The sequence below is a fragment of the Strigops habroptila genome, chromosome 11, assembly GCF_004027225.2.
Source record: "Strigops habroptila isolate Jane chromosome 11, bStrHab1.2.pri, whole genome shotgun sequence".
NCBI lineage: Eukaryota > Metazoa > Chordata > Aves > Psittaciformes > Psittacidae > Strigops > Strigops habroptila.
In genome coordinates this window covers 12,137,165-12,151,832 of record NC_046360.1, presented here as the reverse complement: position 1 = coordinate 12,151,832, position 14,668 = coordinate 12,137,165, and the positions used below count along the sequence as shown (strand labels likewise).

The following is a 14,668-nucleotide window of genomic DNA, read 5'->3' as shown; positions in this document are numbered from 1 at the left end:
GAAGCTGCCTGGCAAGCACAGCTGGTTTGGCACTTGGCCACACATCTCAGAGGTGAGAGATACAGACAGTGAAATCACTGCCTTCAGTGCCTGATTGCCAGTTCAGCACCGCAGGAGTGAGCTTTGCAGCTCAACACATCCCAGCGCCTGTCCTGCTTTCAGGAGATGTGATGGGAAGGAATTGAACAGCCATGGGGAAGTCTAAACAATTTACGAGCCGAGTGTTGCCTAGGAAAAGCAGGGCAGCTCCAGAGTACAGTGCCAAGCCCTTCTGCTGCACGAGAAGTCATCTACTTGTGAGTATTTCGAGTCAGCGTAACTGAGTCACGCTCTTCCTTAGAGACGACTGCACAGCAGAAACATATGCAAAGGCCTCAGGGCTCTTTGTCTTACTATATCCTCACAGCACTTGCTTGCTGTGAAGCTCAACAAATAAAGTCACTTCTGCTTCCTATTTAACACAGAAAAGTTTATTTGTAAAAATATGGATGTTGCCACTTCCTGCCAGTGGTATGAGGCGACCGAAGCACCGACCTCACCTTCCCCCGAGAATCCAGTCAGCTCCTACAGCATCAACACGAGCTCCCTTCATGTCATCATCCACCACACTCCAGGGAGCTGAATCCACATGAAGGATGAGCAGATGTCCCTCAGCATGGTAAGCCACTTTTTATATATTATTGCCTCGTATCCGTCATGCTGCCTATAGTCTTATAGCGAAGACAACTTAAGCCCTGCGTTGTTTAATTAGAGGACCACTGTACCCTTGCTAACATCTGCACTGTACACATGTAAAAACCCTGATGCACAAGCTGAACACAACGACAGAGCAGCTAAAGCTTGGTAGGAAACTGTTTTGTCTCAGCAGAAGCCGTGGCTCCAGCCAGCTCTTGCTCTGTGTGGGTTAGAGCCAATAGTTGGTTAACCCTTTGCTCTGCAGCTCACTCACCATTCAATGGGGGATGAGCTATGACAATTCACTTGGACATTTGCTTCCTCCACCACTCTACTGGGGAAAAAGAGAGGTATTTGTAAGGGTAAGAAGAAAAGGTAAAAGGCTTCTAAGAAAATAAGGGTAAGGGATTCTTTCGTTGGAGATCCTCATCTGTGCGGCTCACTGCCTTGTCTCTTAGGGCACCCACTCTCCTTTGATCTCAACCCTGACTCACCCTGGGCTTGATTCTTTTTCCTCTTGTTATGTTGGAAGTTTTGACCAGAAAATGCTTGATTGCTGGACAATTGTCACTCTTGAATATGTAGCAGCCAGAGGCAGAGGGACAGATCCCTCCCATTCGGGATGTCTGGGATCCACAGTCAGGTTAGCGAGAGGCTTCAGTGGCTGGAGATGAACTGACGGATGCTTTGTCACCCTCAGAGAGGACAGCCCTGACCCTTAAAAGCCTCCCATAGCTCACTAATACACCAGAAGACACAGCTCAAAAGCCTCCTCGAAGGAGGATCCCTCCTTGCCTCACAGAGCTGCATCCTGCAATAACAACATTACCTGCCTCAGCAGCTCTTGCTCCTCAGCTGCATCTTCTTCCAGCAGCTCACACAACCCCCTGCATGCATAAGCCCTCTTCCACAAAGCTGCTTTCTCACAGATGTGTGACTAAATCCTCCTGCATGAGAAAGGCCATGAAATACCCTAAGAGAGCCAGAACCTGACATTCCACAATCTAAGACTGTGTAACCCCAAAGTACCTGCTTCTTAACACAGCTGCAAAGTCCCAACCGAAGCAGTTTTATTCTGTAACACTCACATAAAAGCTTGTGTTAGAAAAACACAATTAAGAACCTTGCTTGTGTGTTAAAGCAAACTGCTGCCTGTTTCATATCTTTTGTTTCTGACCTTCACAAGTGAACCTCCATACCACAAAAAGGATAAGTCAAAGCCACAACAGAAGGATCATCTACAGTCTTACATCACTATCATTTTATATGCTCCGTAATCTTGTCAGACTGATCATATCACAGCAACAAAGGCTTTACAGACACAGAAATAGAATTCTTCTGTAACTGCAATTAAATATCCAAGCCATTGAGGGGCTTTATAAAACAGCTGATTTAGACTGGAATAGAAACAATAGGAAATGATAAAGTTTTTACTGACCAGCCCCCAAAATAAAGAGACAAGCTCTAAGCCTATGGCTTCATGAGAGGCCAGACATGAAATACACACAATTCCTAATTCATAGTTTTGGAGGAAGCAACAGAAAGGGAAAAAGATAATATGAGAATCTCTCAGATATAGCAGTTCTTTAACACATCCTGTTACATGAAAGAATTTCCTCTTTTTGTACCAAAAAGGGAAACTGATGCCTCATGGTTTTAAGATGTTAAAAGATCTGCTTTAGCACCGGTAACAACACAATGTCAGCATTTTAAAAGCACATTCCTCATTTCAATTCTCCAAAGCAGAGCCTTTGGATTTGCCTGATGCTGTTTGGAAAGATGTTTGATTAAGCTGCAATCTGGCCTTTTTATCCAAAGCAATGTGCTGCCAGCTCCAGCCCTCCAGGGAAGTCACAGTTAGCAGTGGGAAGCACTTCTCTTATGTGAGAAACCATTATTAGTCTGGGCAACAAACCTCCTGCATGGCCACCCAGAGCTGGAACAGGACTGGAACAGAGTGGGCAGCAATGAGGTATGTGCCATACTGCCCTAAAGAGAGAGGGATAGCAAGAAAATGAGATAAATTCAGTTAAGTAACAATATCATGGCAAAACTCCAATGCCTTACCATGACAGGCTGAGACCAACGACGGTTATGTGTTGTGGTACAAAAGGGAGAAGTAGGTAATTGTGTTTTGTGGTGCCAGAACAAGACTCCACCACACTGGTTCTTCTGAAATAGCCACATCTCCTCTGCCTCATCATCGTGTCTCAGCCAGGAAAGAGAAACTGCCAACTTCAGAGGAAGCTGCATGTAAAGGAGTGGGGAAAGCCCCAGTCTCTGGCGCTGCGTAGCTGCTCGCCAGTAAGAGATCTCTGCACATTTGGCAGGAACTGAAGAGGTTACAAGGCTGGAGAAGGAAGGAGTTAAACCATTAGTGAGGAAGGAAGGAGTTAAACATCTGCAAACCAGCAGCCAGGGGGCTTTTCCTCATCTGGTCCTTACTTCAAGTCCTACAGTTCTCATACTTAACCCTATCTTCAGAAAAGGGACAATTTTGACTTCAGAAGTCTTCCAGCACTGCAGAACCCTCTCCAACTCTTAGGAAGTGCTTCCAAACACTGTCAAATATGTGCTTATTCCTTTTCTGAATTTGCCCACCTTCAACCAACAGACACAATTTCCCTGTTACCCAGTTACTGAAGCTACCTCCAAGCCTCTTGGGTCTTGGATGAGCAGGAGCAAGGGTGCTAGAAACACACCAAGCATGAACACATTGATTACTCCAGAGCCAGCACGGATGGCACCAGCACCTACCTACCCTAAACATTATTCTTATTGTAAGGACTGAGGAATACACACACCATATACACACTGGACAAGTGTCCCATATACTCACAGCTCAGTTGCTCTGAAAGAAATGTTGCAGTTGGCACAGGGACAACACGTAACCCCTGTGACAGTCCCTGCTAATAACATACCTATTCACTAACCAGTCCCAACAACCAGCTGGATTTTGAGACCTGTCCCTCAGCCTCTTTGCAGAGTCACTACCTACACAGTGTTCATTTGTACTATTCACTTCCTCAATCAAAATGCTGTGTGGGTGCCAAAACAAATATCTTCTCAAAACACTGTCGAGCTCTCCTGTAACCTCATGAAATAAGTCAGAGCATGAGTTCAGGTCCGTGTGACACTCACCTTTTCATAAAGCCACATGGCTGACATGAAAAACCGTCCTTTAAGTCCAGATTTTAGAAGAGCTGTTGCTGGTTTCCCATTACTTTGCCTGGAAACCCTGTTTGGCTGCAATGTCCTGCCCGGAGCAAAATCCCTTTGGGGGCTGGAAGAAGAAGTCTCTATCACAGCAATATTCACACTGCCTCAGCTGCAGCCTTAAGGAAGAATAAAAAGTGATCTGCTGCTTTTAAATGCCTGCCTCTAGAATCAGCTGTTTAACCTCTGTTTACTGCAGGAATGGAAGAACAGATCATGCAATGACCAGGTTGTCTGGTTTCTCAACAAACACACGCTATGTCGAGTATTTCTTGAGCTTCCCCATAGCATTATTGACCAGTGTTCAACCTTGAATCCCTTCCAGGTCAGTATCATTCACATGTCTTTTTATTTCTCAAGTCCTTTAAAGCACCTTCAAGTCATAGAATTACAGAATGGGTTAGAAAGGAGCTTAAGATCACCCAGTTCCAACCCCCTGCCACGGGCAGGGACACCTCCCACTAGAGCAGGTTGCTCCAAGCCTCTGTGTCCAACCTGGCCTTGAACACTGCCAGGGATGGGGCAGCCACAGCTTCTCTGGGCACCCTGTGCCAGCGCCTCAGCACCCTCACAGGGAAGGGCTTCTGCCTTATACCTAACCTGAACTTCCCGTTTCTCTCCATGATTTTCCTCCCCTCCCAGTTCCTGTTTCTTCCTTTGCTGTATAGCAGTGCAGCTGCTTTCATGGCAGCCACCACAGGAATGTCTGTACCAGGTTTTGCTACCTCTCCAACAGCTTTAAAGCTTCCATTAGCATTTGTGCTCTCTCAAAGTATAGGAATAATTTCCCATGTTTTGAAGCCTTCCCCTTTGCAATCACCAGAGATAAGGCCATGCCACCAGCTTTGTGTTTGAAAGGAAGGGGCTTCGCCTTGTTCACTTCCCCCTTCCTGACCCTGAGGCCAAAAATCCTCCTTAGGAAGTTGCTTGGAAGCATTTAGTGACTACAGGCAGGGCCAAAGTACCTGCCAGCAGGTCAGAAAAAGCACAACATTTACTACTACTTGCAAGTAGTAAGGCAGAGACAGAGAGCAAAGCAGTCAGCAAGAATTCCTCTCCTCGATCCCATTTCCAGTACTTCTGGTCTGCTCAGCACCCTGGCAAAACAATGTTCCCCTCAGCACCAGGAAAACAAAGAAATGGGCAAAACACAGCAGTGTTTTCCTCCTTCTGCAGTGACTCACCGTGACCTCACTGAATAAGCAGCTGGACATCACTGGGAGGTGGTGCAGGAACACTGCATTTCCAAGATGGATTACACGGCAGCTCTGGTGCCTCTCGCCAGGCACCGATCCCCCCAGCCAGGCTGAGTGGGACACAGGAAAAAGGGGATGGAACATGGATATACTTCCTTGGGAGCCTCACACCTCCAGCCAATAAACTTTCCCAAACCCACTGAGGATAGTGAGTGTTCTCAGAAAATCAGGTATAGTTGGAATAAAACACAGATGATCAGCTATTCCCAGATGACGATATATGCCCACACGTGTGCTAGGCAGTCATATAGGAAATGCAAGAGAGCAGCAAAGCCCAGCCCCATAGAACGAGAGGCTTTGACACGGCTGTGCAGAGAGATACACCCTAAATTTTATTCCCCCACATAAGTGGGAAAGGAGAAGCCTTTTGTTCCAAGTAGACACCACCAGATTGTGATTATTGATCACAATAATAATCAATAATCTTCGAGTCCAGAGGAGGCCCCGGAGCTGCTGCGAGGGCTGGAGCAGCTCTGCTCTGGAGCCAGGCTGAGAGAGCTGGGCTGGGGCAGCCTGGAGAAGAGAAGGCTCCTGAAGGGGACACCTTAGAGCAGCTCCAGGGCCTAAAGGGGCTCCAGGAAACCTGGAGAGGGGCTTTGGACAAGGGCCTGTAGGGACAGGCCAAGGGGAATGGCTTTAACCTGCCAGAGGGGACACTGAGATGAGCTCTTAGGCAGAAGCTCTTCCCTGTGAGGGTGCTGAGGCGCTGGCACAGGGTGCCCAGAGAAGCTGTGGCTGCCCCATCCCTGGCAGTGTTCAAGGCCAGGTTGGACACAGGGGCTTGGAGCAACCTGCTCTAGTGGAAGGTGTCCCTGCCCGTGGCAGGGGGTTGGAACTGGAGGAGCTTTAAGGTCCCTTCCAACCCAAACCAGGCTGGGATTCTATGATTCTATTACAAAACCAGCTTTGTATACAAGCTTCAACCCGCCCCACTATGATCTGAATCGCATCAGGCTCCTCTTGTCACCCTCAGGATCTTTTGCCAGCTGTACAGTGCTGTGGTGGATCAACACAAACACACCTTTCCTGCCTCCCCCTCTCCCAAATGAAAACAGCAGTGGCAGTGCGTGAGCTTTCCGCTGAACCGCTCACCAGAAGCAGATGGATGAACTCCTAAAGCTCTCTGTAAAGGAAGCAGCCATGTAAAAATCAGGCATCTTCTCCACATGCAAAAAGCAATTATGTTAAAGACACAGGGAGAGCCCTGCAAGGTCCAGATCAAAAGCCAGAGACGTTGGAGGCAAGAGAAAGACCTATCAAATTCACCGCACTTTTCCCAGCTTAAGGATCAGAAATGGAGCGTTCTGGCTCATAAATTCTACTTCCAGCAAATTCAAGCTTAAATCCCCCTGAAGGCAATAAGGAAAAGGCAATCAACAACAACTCTAACCACTTCACAGATGCTCCTGTTTAGTTTATACAGCACTTCTTACAGCATTCAAATGGGTAAAATGGGATTTCAACGCAGGGGGGCTGACGGCAGCAGGCAGGATTCCTCGCTGAAGATACCAAGGGCAAAGGAAGTTCTGAGAAGCATCATATTGGTTATGATGAGTGAACTCAGCGTGCTCAGCCTTTGCTCATTTTAATCTGCCACTAAGCAAGCTTGGCGAAACTGAACATCCTGCATCTACAGTGCCTTAAAAATCCACAGCAATCACCAAAATGAACAAACTGATGTGTTCCCTGGGAAGCCATGAAAAAACTCATCGCTATTTGTTTCCAACTGTTGTTCCGCTTCCTGAGCCAAATGTTCCCAAGTCAGCTGCGGTGGCTGAGGAGTGACCGGTTAGAGCTGGAAAGTTGTGGATTTTAAATTGCAGCTCGAACACTTTCAAGCTCTTCAACATCTTTTATAGTTCCAGGACCGCCTGTTCCAAAAGCGGAGCCCTCTGATGCCACAGCATGTGCCCTTATCCCAGCATCTTCCAACTAAAGCCATCACCTTGGGGAGAAAAGACTTGGCTTTGCCTGTTCTTCTGCTCTCAAACCAAAAAGATGTGAGCTGTGTAGTACACAAGAGGCACACAAAAGGGGCTCCCACCTCAAAGCATCAAGGTCATTACTCCTGTCTGCACAAAAGGAGAAGCAGCTTTCAGACTCCTTGCCCCACTCCACAGCATCCTCCCTAATTTACAGTGAGCGTGTTTGCAGGATGATATCCATTGCTAGGGCTCCGGGAGATGACAAAGGAGAAAGAACCATTTGACTCCAGGATAATAGAACACTAAACCCAAGTCTTCTTTACCTTGTATCCTCTTTTACTCGCTCACATTTGAACAGCATGGGACAGTCAAGACCAAATCACTTGGACTTCTTATTTTTGACTGCACCAAAGAGTCAACAGCGCAGAGATTCTGTCGGACAAAGCTTCCTACTGTGAAACACACAATGTGTGCATTGTGCAAACCCATCTCCTGCAGGGCTAAGGAAACAAGGCAGGCTTGGAAAAAAACACACACATGATGCCTGCAGCCCCCAATCCCTCCTGGTACTTTACTCTGCCCCTTCTCTAGGTACCACATTTACAGAGTCTTGTTGAGAAGGTCTCGATACGAATGCTTTTGTGAGGTCTGGACAACACAGTGTTGTTTCTCTTGCATCAAAGGTACCAGCTTTCCCCTCTCTGTACAAGTATTTAAAGCATAGCTGAGGTGGTTGGTCCTGCCTTAAAACCCCCTGAATATCTCAGGATAAATGAGATTCCAGAGGGTGATCCATTTGGAACTTAAAAGCAGAAACACATTTTCCACTATTTCTAACATTGTTTGAAAGATACCCAACATCTAAAAAGCAGCATTAGAGCTCATCAGCCAGGGAAACAAATTGTATTGAAGGAGAAAACAATAATCTCCTTATGTTTTGGGTGTTCACGTCCCTTTCCAACATTTTCACCCCTCACTCATCTCAGAGGCAGTTCTGCTTCACTTTGCTTGCTTAAAACATTCATTCCAAGTCATCTAGGCCAGGAAAGGATTAGAGAAGCCCTGGCAGGAGTTGCAAAATGCAACAAGGCTGTTAGGTGGGAGAAATGAGACTTTCAGAGGCATAAACAACAACCCAGCACTGAACCACCACTTGTGCTTCAGTAGAAAATTCCTCTCTCTATACATTTTAAGCAGGTATATATTAAGAAAAGCAAATTACACACAGCAATGCAAAGCAGCACCTTGTCAGAACGAGGTCATGAACACTTCCTGCCCACTTCCAGGCTTCCTGCCCACTTCCAGAGAGGTGTCATCTGTGCTTTACGGATGAGACATGCTGACCACACTGACGTTAACTGACTTACCCAGGTATGAGGAGGAGCAGCTTCAACAGCAGAAATAGGTTGCTTCCAAAACTGGGATCCCAGTCCTGTGCTCTGGCCATGCTTCACCTCTACGGGCAGCAGTGGAAGCACTGCTACTGGAACTAATTAAAGGCAAATCAGTCAAGCTAGGAGCCACGAGGTGGGAAAGCATCCTGCCTAGCATCCAAGAAAGCCAGACAACACAAGAGGCTGTTGGAGAGCCTGGCTGTCAGAGATCCTAGGATCTGCCAGGTCTATTGCAAGCCTTCACTTGTTCCCTCATCCCTATTTCTTCACACCAATTACCTGCAGCATTTCCTAACCAGAGCCCAAGTCCACATAAGCGTTGAAATCCTTACTTTCACACAAAATCCTGAAGGATTCATTAAATCTACTAGATGGCTGACATTTAAAATGCCTATTTTCCTTCAAAGGTGGCAAAGCCAGGATGCTTTCACAGCAACTAAAGCGGTTCCTCAAGCACAGCTACTGAGTTTGTGTGGTTGCAGCATCTCCCCAAAGGTCAGGTATTTATCCTCTGTTCCCTCAGTCCATCAGAAAACAGACACTTGTTTTACACCTGGAAATCTCTTTCATCCTCGGATGGCACTACAGGAAGCAGTGGGAGAAGGCAACAGAGATGTTTGTAGAGCAGGGACTCACTGCCCAGATAAGCTGCGAGTTACAGGGACAGACTTAATTTCCCTCACTGCTGATACAAACACGTTCTGGAACCTGATCCAACACAGAAGAGAATTACATCACTTCAGGTTGCATTGGTCACTGAACACATCAAAACATCCCTGTCTCAAAAGAACAACATTAACTGCCCCCAATCCAAGAACAAGTATCTACCTGTGGATTGGTAAATGAGTTGTTTGTTGTATAGAGCATCCATTGATGCTGTGATTAGACTCTATGTCCAGGAACACGAGTTGCCATCAGCCAACTGCACAAAGAACAGCTTTGCTGAAGCCTCTTCACACACCCCATCAGAGCCCGGGGCAGAGGTGCAGAAGCAAGGCGAGGGGGAGGCCTCCTTCAGCAGCTCCAACAGCACAGCACACACCACACACTGTTCCACAGGCACAACCCACAGCCTCCAGCGCAGCCACTGCTTTCCTTACCCACAGCCACATTCCTCGCCCGTAACTTTGGGCCTCCTGCTCCTCCACAACAATGCACAGGCACATCAGCAATGCTCCTTCTACCCAAAGGCCAGGCTGGCTCTGGTCCTCCTGACAATTCACTCCTCAGGCAGCAGACACTGAGATCACAAAGGCTCAGCTGAAACTTCAACCTTCAAAGTTTTAACTTCCCATGTTCCAACAATCCTTCTAGAAAACACCTCACTTGGCTGTTGCAGTTGCTCCCCCCCTCGCCCCCATGTCCAATAATTCATTTTTACCTCAACAGCAGATGCAGCTGCTTTCTTGTGAAAACCCAGAGTTTAAAGATGACTTCTTCCACTTGCCATAATCCATTGTGTGGGAGAAACAGACAATATTGTATTGTTCCCTGTATGACACTTTGAGGTGTACTTTCTGCTCTGAACACACTGAAACTCCACTTGAGGCTACAGCAATTTCCATGCGGGAGGCAAAGGAGGATCTTGTATCTGATCTAATACAGGCTAAATCAATGTGCACTCATTTATTGCTTATAGTTCCCATCAGCTCAAGGAGAGACACTGTCCTAGAGTTTCAAGGCTATCCATGCTGCCTTTGTCTAGGGAAAACATTGGAGATCTGTTGAGAACCCCATTTGAATGCTTCCCAGGAGTGTGGGCGAGGGGTGGGAGTCACTAAACCCTGGCTGCTTCTCGCTGGTTTCAGCACATGATTTTGGGAAAAGTCACACAAGGATTGCATCCCCCAGGTTTGCCTTCCACAGAAGCGCAGTTACTGTCAGTCAGTCACCTCGGAGAGGTGCTGGGAAGCTTAATTAGAGTGTGTGCAGCACTTGGAGATTCTCAGATAAGATGGATTAGGGAAGGGCAGCATCATTAGCATGGATTCAAGTGATGAAAGCACTTCCCTCTGTCTCCTTCAGCTGCTGGAGCTTGAAAGGAAAACTACCCAGCACCACCATCCTATGTGTTGTAGTCAGAAAACCATCAGCACCACAAGGACCATGTTTTTCTGGATGTGGTCTGAACTCCCATCACCTTTGCAGGATTCTGACGTTCTGCTGTGGCTGTAAACGGGAGCTCCCTGGAAGAGGTGTCTCCAGCACAAACCCAGGCAGGCAGAGCTTTAATATTCCTCCCCATGCAAGGATTTTCTCCCATTAAGAGCTTAAGAGCTGTGTGATTAGGGAGATTAATTTTTGCAGCTGGACATTTTCTTTAAGAATATAATTTTCCACACAGTTTTCTCCTTTAGCTTTCATTTATTCTAACCCCAAGACATTCACTTACCCAGAAGAGGACTCTTCTGCAAGGTTCAGTCTTGCACTTCGGTCCTTTCTTTTGACATCAGCAACAGACTTGTTTTCAAAAAGCCCTGTTATTACTTATTTCAACTTGTCTGCATTGACAATCAACACCAAGAGTCCAAAACTATAAATTCATTTATCCAAGGACCTGATTGTAACAAAGCCACATCATGGATCAAGTTGTTTGACTTTTAAAGCACAAGAAGTTCCTTAAAAACCATGAGGGTTGAGACACTGAAATCACACAGATACATAGTGCTCAGGCCGGAATATGGATTAATAGAGAGGTCCATTGACACAGCAACTCAAAACAGCTTGATTATTATCAGCCCTGGGTGTGTGATTTAACACAACTTCACACCTTTACACCCACTTCACTTTGTCTTTCCCTCGGTGTCACCTGGGAAGAGGCTGGTGCAAACAGTCCCAGCTGGTATCTGGGGAGAGGCTTAAACAACAGCTTTGTGCTTAACCTGCCACCACATCCCTAAGAGTCGATGGTTGGGCACGGTAACAAGTGAGCTATTCCTCCAAGTGCTGGCTGAATCATGAGAGTTTAAGCATAAGAACACAGAACCAGAAGGAAGCAGCCTTCTGAGCTGCCCTGTCCCATGCCCTCATCATCACCCTGGCAGCACTCCCTCTCCTGCAAAGGGCTTCTCCCATCCCTGAAAAAGACAAGCTGAATAAAAACGTGAAATCACACAGTTCTGTTAATGCCATTTCAGCAGAGGAGTGGAGGCAGAACAGAAGGGAAACGTTTGAATTGCTCACAGCCTCCACGAGACTCAGCTCTTGTGCATTTCACAGTGGATTTCCTTTGCAGGCAAAGAGGAAAGCTGGAGCACACATTCTGCTCTCTAAACAAGCTTACTTTGCAAGCAATGGCATCAGCCTGTTCACTCACTAATTCAAGCTTCCCGCTTCTCAGAGATAAATAAAGCCTTTAAGTTGTTTCTCCAGCCTTCCCCTTCTAATCTTTCATCCCACTCTCCCAGTGCTCCCCGACTTCACAGGGCTCTGTATCATCCAGTATCCCTTGCATGGAATAAGCTTTGTAATTTCTCAGCAAATTCAACTTTAACAGTGATTAAAACACATAGCAAAATTTCTTCAGTGCCAAGAGACCTTTTATGCAAAGAATTCCAGGAAATGAATTCTCAAAAACCACACAGCAATCTTTTAAGCAGCACAAAATTGGTCCCTAAACAGTCTTCCCTGTATTTCAAGGCAAGCAGACTGGAATAGTTTTATTTATTAATGTGCTCATTCTCACACTTGTGCTTTAACACGGTCATGGAGGCTTTGAAGAAGTTGTGTGAGGTTTATCACTGGGTTAAAGCGATGGGAGGTGGGTGGAAGAAAAAGATGAGAGAAGAGGGATTAAAATTACTCACAAGAAAGCCTATAAATACACCAGTCTCTTCTATTTAACTTTAAAATAGAGAGCTAAACTTTAAAAGACAAAGAGCTGTAATGGAGCAAAGATGCAGCAGAACTTAGAGAAAGTCAACTGGGCAATTTAGTCAGGGATGTGTATCACAGAGGTGGGAGAGGAGAAAGAGGAGGAGGGAGAAGGAATCTTGATTGTCAGGAACTAGCCGCTGGCTCAGGAAGTTGAAGGAAAAAACTGAGGGAAGCCACATGATTGTGATAGAGAAGTCCCACCACAGAATCCCGGAGGCAGTGTGGAATAGAGGTATAATGTAGGAAAAAGGGATGCCAAGCCAGGAAATCATTTATTTGTTACAAATGTTAAGCTTGTGGCAGCAAGGGCTTGAATAGGCTCACAAGACCTGTGCATACACCTGCACTGCAGATTGGAAGTCGGAGGATGTGTTGAACCAAACTGCTCAAATGCATTCAGTGAGGTATAACATAACTCAGGAACTCACTGGACGTGCACAACCACATCTGCTGTTCCCGTCTCACTCATTGCAGGGCCATGACTTTGACAGAGATATACTGAGGAGAAAGCAGTGCTTCCAAGAGATGGGCTTTTGTTTCCTCCCCTCCTGACATGCACAGCCTGGCTCTGTCCCACTGAATACTTTGAGGCTAACACAAGTGTATTGTCTAAAAGTACTCCAGCTTCTTCGATAAGAACACACTAAAGATGTTAAAGCGATTTAGCACCACGTATCACTTTCCTGACTGCAAAAATCAGAATGTAAACTAGAAATAGGCAAAACAAGAGCTGCAAAGGAATAGAAAAATACTACGTAACATCTGACAGCTTAGGCCAGAGGTGCAGCACAGTGGCCAGTGCTGAGAAAAGGAGATGCCAGCATGCAGGAAAGGAGGTTTGAGCTTAAGGACAACAAGGTCACAGGTTATTACATGGAAACCACAAAAAAGTGTGTTAGAAACAGCACTGAAGGTCCTGTCTACCCAGTGTCCTTCCCCTCAGTGCGACTCAGCACTGGGAGTAAACAAGGAACACAATAAGCAACTTCCTGATCTGGTTTTCCCAGGCGAGCAGCTGGGACGCCGAGTGACAGCTCTGAGAGGTTCAGGTCCTGGCAAGCACTACAAAGAGCAGCCACCACAAAGAGGGAAGGAAGCAAGGCCACCACAGCAGGCAAGAAACAACAACAAAGTGATCTTACTTTCATTAGGCAGCTCCTCCCGGTCCATAGCATCGAGAGGGGCTGAGGTGCTGCTTCCACTGTCATCCAGGGTGAGGATAAGGGGAACGTCATCATCCATGCTCACAGCCATCCTCTCCCTTCAGAGGCTCCTGCTCCAAGCACTTTAAATAATGCCTGTTTCAGTTCCACTTGTAACGTCGATGTCAAAAACTCTCCCCAGGAATTCTTCCATCAGGGGTGTCTTCTTTATTTAAGAATAGAAAGGTATGTGGACCCATTTCTCGAGACCACAGCTCGAAAAGGATCTAGTGATTTGCAGCACAGGATACCAGACCCAATGGCAGTATTTATGCCAAAGCTAAAGGCAGGAAGCCAGATCCAGGCTGTTCCTGTTCGCAGTGCAGCACGGAAGCAAAAGAAAGTGCTTCTTGACAAACTCCTGAGCACTCAGCACAAGCAGCGAGCAGGAGCGACGCATCCAGAGCCAGCATGATGCTAAGTGTCCCCGTCACACACGGCTCTGTCCCCCGCCATGCCAAAATGCCTCAGCTCCAGGTGGAGAGGGGAAGGAGGCCGGGTCGAGACTGCACACATGAAGTCCCCGTGGGCTTTCCTACGGGGCGATGCCACTGTCACAAGGTCACGGGTTTCTTTAAGAGGTGGAGGAAGAGAAACCTCCAGCAGGGCCTGGACAACGGGATGCTCCACAGCCGGTGCCGCCGCGCTGCTGTTACTCTCCCATCTCCGTCACGGCGGAGGCCGCATCCCCTCAGCAACAGGCCGAGCCCCCCCCGCCTCCCCGGGGCACCGGACGTGCGGCTTCACGGCTGTGCAGAGGGCAGAGCTGCCGGGACCGCGGCCTGCGGGAGACAGGGACACCGAGACGGGGCTGGCACCGCGCTGTGGAGGCCCCGCTCCCCTCCTCAGCCTCCCCCGAGGCCCCGCCGCCCCCGGCCCGTGCAAACCGGCTCCGCCATCCCTTTCTCTTCCCCCCCGTTCCTGCGGAGCCCACCCCGGGCAGCGCCTCCCACCGCCGGCCCTCAGGGACGGTCCCGACACCGGCCCCCCCCTCCCCGGTACAAGACCCGGCCCCGCCGAACCGGAGCCCGCTGCGACGCCTCTCCTCAGCGCCCCGCGCGCGCGGCCCCGCCCCGCCCCGCCCCCTCTCATTGGCCGCGGGCGGCGCGGGCCTCTCCCTCCAG

General features: G+C 47.9%; 1 protein-coding gene across 1 annotated transcript in view; it reads right to left on the bottom strand.

The window, feature by feature from the left end:
* TPCN1 (two pore segment channel 1) overlaps positions 1–14,607 on the bottom strand; it is a 48,170-nt gene extending 33,563 nt beyond the window's left edge. The window contains exons 1-2 of the mRNA XM_030501479.1: positions 14,567–14,607; positions 13,485–14,326 (exon numbers count right to left, since the gene is read on the bottom strand). Of these exons, the coding sequence (XP_030357339.1) occupies positions 13,485–13,596 (112 nt within the window). The 5' untranslated portion in view covers positions 13,597–14,326; positions 14,567–14,607. The remainder of the gene's footprint in view (positions 1–13,484; positions 14,327–14,566) is intronic.
* Between the last annotated feature and the right edge of the window lie 61 nt (positions 14,608–14,668).